This window comes from Entelurus aequoreus, linkage group LG24, assembly GCF_033978785.1.
Source record: "Entelurus aequoreus isolate RoL-2023_Sb linkage group LG24, RoL_Eaeq_v1.1, whole genome shotgun sequence".
Lineage (NCBI taxonomy): Eukaryota > Metazoa > Chordata > Actinopteri > Syngnathiformes > Syngnathidae > Entelurus > Entelurus aequoreus.
Genome location: NC_084754.1, coordinates 41,787,912 through 41,793,680, shown reverse-complemented (window position 1 = coordinate 41,793,680; position 5,769 = coordinate 41,787,912). Strand labels below are relative to the sequence as shown.

General features: G+C 33.7%; 1 protein-coding gene across 1 annotated transcript in view; it reads left to right on the top strand.

Moving 5' to 3' along the window:
- The first annotated feature begins 509 nt into the window (after positions 1 to 509).
- Positions 510 to 5,769, top strand: part of LOC133641805 (voltage-dependent calcium channel subunit alpha-2/delta-1-like) — a 421,610-nt gene continuing 416,350 nt past the window's right edge. Inside the window, exon 1 of the mRNA XM_062035835.1 lies at positions 510 to 705. Coding sequence (XP_061891819.1) covers positions 617 to 705 — 89 coding nt within the window. The 5' untranslated portion in view covers positions 510 to 616. The remainder of the gene's footprint in view (positions 706 to 5,769) is intronic.

The window sequence follows — 5,769 nt, the reverse complement described above, 5'->3', positions numbered from 1 at the left end:
GGAAACGGGGTTTGTATAAGGCACACCGGATTATAAGGTGCACTGTCAGCTTCTCAGGAAATTGGAGGTTTTTAGGTGCACCTTATAGTGCGGAATATACGGTACATGTTTATTCTAACAGAAAGAGAGAGCGAGAGAGCGACAGAGAGAGAGAGAAAGAGTGAGGGAGCGAGACAGAGAGAGAAAGAGAGAAAAAGAGAGAGAGAAAGAGAGAGAGAGAGAGACAGAGAGCGAGCGAGAGAGAGAGCGACAGAGAGAGCGAGAGAGAGTGAGAGCGACAGAGAGATAAAAAGAGAGAGCAACAGAGAGAGAGAGCAAGACAGAGAGAGAGAGAGAGTTAGCGAGAGAGAGAGAGAGAGAAGAGAGAGAGAGAGAGAGAGAGAGAGAGAGAGAGAGAGAGAGAGAGAGAGAGAGAGAGAGAGAGAGAGAGAGCATCAGTACCTGTAGAGGCTGCTGCTGATCACTGATCAGATTAGAGGAGTCGGTGCTAGTCAGGTTAGGGAGGACGAGTCAGTCTAGTCAGGTTAGGGAGGACGAGGGAGCGTCACTCATTGTCATCTATTGGTGGTGGAATCACCACATCCTCATCATCATCACCACCACACATTGTTGTGAGATGGATCCCTGCAGGGTGCGCACCTGGGTGTTCCTGGTCCTGCTCTGCCAGGGCACCTCTCGGGCTTCTCAGTTCCCTTCACAGCTCTTGTAAGTCTTTAATCCTATTTGCAGTTTTGCATCTTTGTCCTGCCTTTTTCTTTTTTCACCAGGCTCCCGCGAGCGAGGCGCAGCGTGGGTAGTCCTGCCCGTGTGTCCATGCATGCATGTCACCATGTTGTCACCACATCTGTCATCAACTTGTTTGTCCTCAGTGGGACTCATTGGACTAAATGCATGGTTCTAGAACGTAAGGTTATTCACAACCTGCTATTTAGTCCGTGCAGTAACATTTTGCATGTGCTATTTGGCTTGACTGGGTTCATATTTTCTAGTAAAAGTAGTCATGATTAACTAGACTAGACTATATATAAATATACCGTATTTTTCGGACTATAAGTCGCAGTTTTTTTCATAGTTTCATAGTGCGACTTATACTCAGGAGCGACTTATGTGCGAAATTATTAACACATTAGCGTAAAATATCAAATAATATTATTTAGCTCATTCACGTAAGAGACTAGACGTATAAGATTTCATGGGATTTAGCGATTAGGAGTGACAGATTGTTTGGTAAACGTATAGCATGTTCTATATGTTATAGTTATTTGAATGACTCTTACCATAATATGTTACGTTAACATACCAGGCACGTTCGTATGCCTCATATAACGTACACTTATTCAGCCTGTTGTTCACTATTCTTTATTTATTTTAAATTGCCTGTCAAATGTCTATTCTTGGTGTTGGCTTTTAACAAATGAATTTCCCCAAAAAATGTGACTTATACTCCAGTGCGACTTATATATGTTTTTTTCCTTCTTTATTATGCATTTTCGGCCGGTGCGACTTATGCTCCGGAGCGACTTATACTCCGAAAAATACGGTATATATATATATATGTATCGGTTCATACCGATAATTACCGTATTTTTCAGACTATAAGGCACACTTAAAATCCTTTCATTGACAGTGCGCCTTATAACCCGTTGCACCTAATGTACGGGCTTACCAACCTCAAAGCTATTTTATTTGGTACATGGTTTAATGATGAGTGTGACCAGTAGATGGCAGTCACACATAAGAGATAGGTGTAGACTGCAACATGATGCCAGTAAACAACACCAACACTTTAAATGTTCCATTGAGAATATAGAACATTACACACGGCGCGCAAAAATCCGTCAAAAATGTTTTTAGTACGATTTCGGTAAGCTATGAAGCCTTTTATGAAGTACCGTATTTTTCGGACTATGAATCGCATTTTTTTCTGTGTTTGGCCGGGGGTGCGACTTATACTCAGGAGCGACTTATGTGTGAAATTATTAACACATTAGCGTAAAATATCAAATAATATTATTTAGCTCATTCACGTAAGAGACTCGACGTATAAGATTTCATGGGATTTAGCGATTAGGAGTGACAGATTGTTTGGTAAACGTATAGCATGTTCTATATGTTATAGTTATTTGAATGACTCTTACCATAATATGTTACGTTAACATACCAGGCACGTTCGTATGCCTCATATAACGTACACTTATTCAGCCTGTTGTTCACTATTCTTTATTTTAAATTGCCTTTCAAATGTCTATTCTTGGTGTTGGCTTTTATCAAATACATTTCCCCCAAAAATGCGACTTATACTCCAGTGCGACTTATTTATGGTTTGTTTCCTTCTTTATTATGCATTTTCGGCCGGTGCGACTTATACTCCGGAGCGACTTATACTCCGGAGCGACTTATACTCCGAAAAATGCGGTAGTTATGATTAACTAGACTAGACTAGACTTAGACTAGTCTAATTATGATTAACACACACACATATATATATATATATATATATATATATATATATATATATACATATATATATATATATATATATATATATACATATATATATATATATATATATATATATATATATATATATATATATATATATATATATATATATATATATATATATATATATATATATATATATATATATGTATACATATATATATATATATATATATATATATGTATATATATATATATATATATATATATATATATATATATATATATATATATATATATATACATATATATATATATATATATATACGTATATATATATATATATATATATATATATGTATATATATATATATATATATATATATATATATATATATATATATATATATACATATATATATATATATATATATATATATATATATATATATATATATGTATATATATATATATATATATATATTATATATATATATATATGTATATATATATATATATATGTATTATATATATATATATATATATATATATATATATATATATATATACATATATATACATATATACATATATATACATATATATATATATATATATATATATATATATATATATATATATATATATATATATATATATATATATATATATATATATATATATATATATATATATATATATGTATTGGTTCATACCGATAATTATTGTATTTTTCAGACTATACGGCACACTTAAAATCCTTTCATTGACAGTGTGCCTTATAACCCGTTGCACCTAATGTACGGCGTAATTCTGGTTGTGCTTACCGACCTCAAAGCTATTTAATTTGGTACATGGTGTAATGATGAGTGTGACCAGTAGATGGCAGTCACACATAAGAGATTGGTGTAGACTGCAATATGACGCCGGTAAACAATACTAACACTTTAAATGTTCCATTGAGAATATAGAACATTACACACGGCGCTCAAAAGTACGATTTCGGTAAGCTCTGAAGCCTTTTATGAAGTATCTATTTTTTTTATTAAGTATTTATTAAATAATTAAAGAACTTGATGGATTGTCAGCGCATTAAACATAGGAGTATTATTATGGTGTGTGTATAAGGTAAGACATTATCTGGCATTTTGTTTCACAATTAGGGATGTCCAATAATGGCTTCTTTGCCGATATCCCGATATTGTCCAACTCTTAATTGCCGATACCGATATCAACCGATACCGATTTATACAGTCGTGGAATTAACACATTATTATGCCTAATTTAGACAACCAGGTATGGTGAAGATAAGGTCCTTTTAAAAAAAAATTACAAAATAAAATAAGATAAATCAATTAAAAACATTTTCTTGAATAAAAAAGAAAGCAAAACAATATAAAAACAGTTACATAGAAACTAGTAATTAATGAAAATGAGTAAAATTAACTGTTAAAGGTTAGTACTATTAGTGGACCAGCAGCACGCACAATCATGTGTGCTTACGGACTGTATCCCTTGCAGACTGTATTGATATATATTGATATATAATGTAGGAAGCAGAATATTAATAACAGAAAGAAACAACCCCTTTGTGTGAATGAGTGTAAATGGGGGAGGGAGGTTTTCTGGGTTGGTGCACTAATTGTAAGTGTATCTTGTGTTTTTTATGTTGATTTAATTTAAACAAAAACAAAAAAAAAACGATACTGATAATAAAAAAAACGATACCGATAATTTCCGATATTACATTTTAAAGCATTTATCGGCTGATAATGTCGGCAGGCCAATATTATCGGACATCTCTATTCACAATATTATGCAAAAGCAACTTTTCTTACCTTCTGGTACCTGCTGATCTGTATTTGGGATCTGCATAAGTCCTGAAAATGTGCACACGTCCGCCAATGTAGCCCATGTCGACACTGTAGTCGATAAGCTTCTTCTTTTTCTCTATCTTCACTTTCCGCTGTTGCCATTTCTAATATAAAGTAGCGTGTTTTAATTTTAGAAAAAAAAATCATAAAACGACCCCTTTGATGCGCCTTATAATCCTTTTGTATGAAAATAGACCTGACTAGACCCGCTCATCGGCAGTGCGCCTATTAATCCGGTGTGCCCTATGGTCCGGAAAAATATGGTATTGACATTTTTTATGACCTATGGAAAATAAGGACCAGGAGAAAAATATATTAAATGTAAACATTTTTATTTCAAGTGCAACCTTCCCATGATTATAATCCCCTCAGCTATTAAGGCAGAAAGGATAGGACATTTCAACACAACCATGGAAAACACTCAAACTATCAATGTACTGTATTTTCAAACCATAAGGCGCACCGGATTATAAGGCGCACTGCCAAAGAGCGGGTGTATTCAGGTCCATTTTCATACTAAAGGTGCATAAGGCGCATTAAATGGGTCATATTATGATTTTTTTTTATACATTTAAAAGACTTCCTTGTGGTCTACATAACATGTGATGGTGGTTCTTTGCTCAAAATTCTGCATAGATGATGTTTTACACATCATCTTCCAGCTGCTTTCTGACCGTCTTTTCAAGATGCTTCATTTTGGTGGCGGTCTTATTTGTGTGCCTCCACTTCGACAGCGTCTGCTCCCCGTCGTCTTTGTTTTACTGGTAGTATTCAGCACTTCCATAGCGAATCTACTGACGGATATAAGTTTGGAACTGTACGCTGCTTTGTATTAGAATGGCAACATCGGAGGATGAATGCCCCACAACAAGAGGAAGGAGAAAAAGAAGGAGCTTATTGACTATGGCTCCGACTACAATGGCGGACGAGCGCAAATTTCGGGACTTATGCAGATCCCAAATACACAACAACAGGTACCAATAGGTAAGAAAAGTTGGTTTTGCATAATAGGTCGAAACAAAACAACAAATAAAATTTCTCCTAATAGGTGCCATTTTGGGGCTTTGCAGCTTACCAAAGTCGTACTAAAACATTTAGACACAATTTTGGGGGTCGTCAACCTGTAGTCCACACGTAGCTCACCAGCGCACCGAGTTGTAATTTGTGAGAAAATGAAAGGATTTGAAGTGCGCCTTAGGGTCCGAAAAATACGATAAACAAAATTCTAAAATCACAATAAACACTTAACAATAACTTCTTAAAATTAAGGTGCAAAAATAAGCAATGTAAGAAATGATTGAAAAAATTTAACAAAATACTACATATACACACACACACATATATATATATATATATATATATATATATATATATATATATATATATACATATATACATATATACATATATACATATATACATACATACATACATACATATATATATATATATA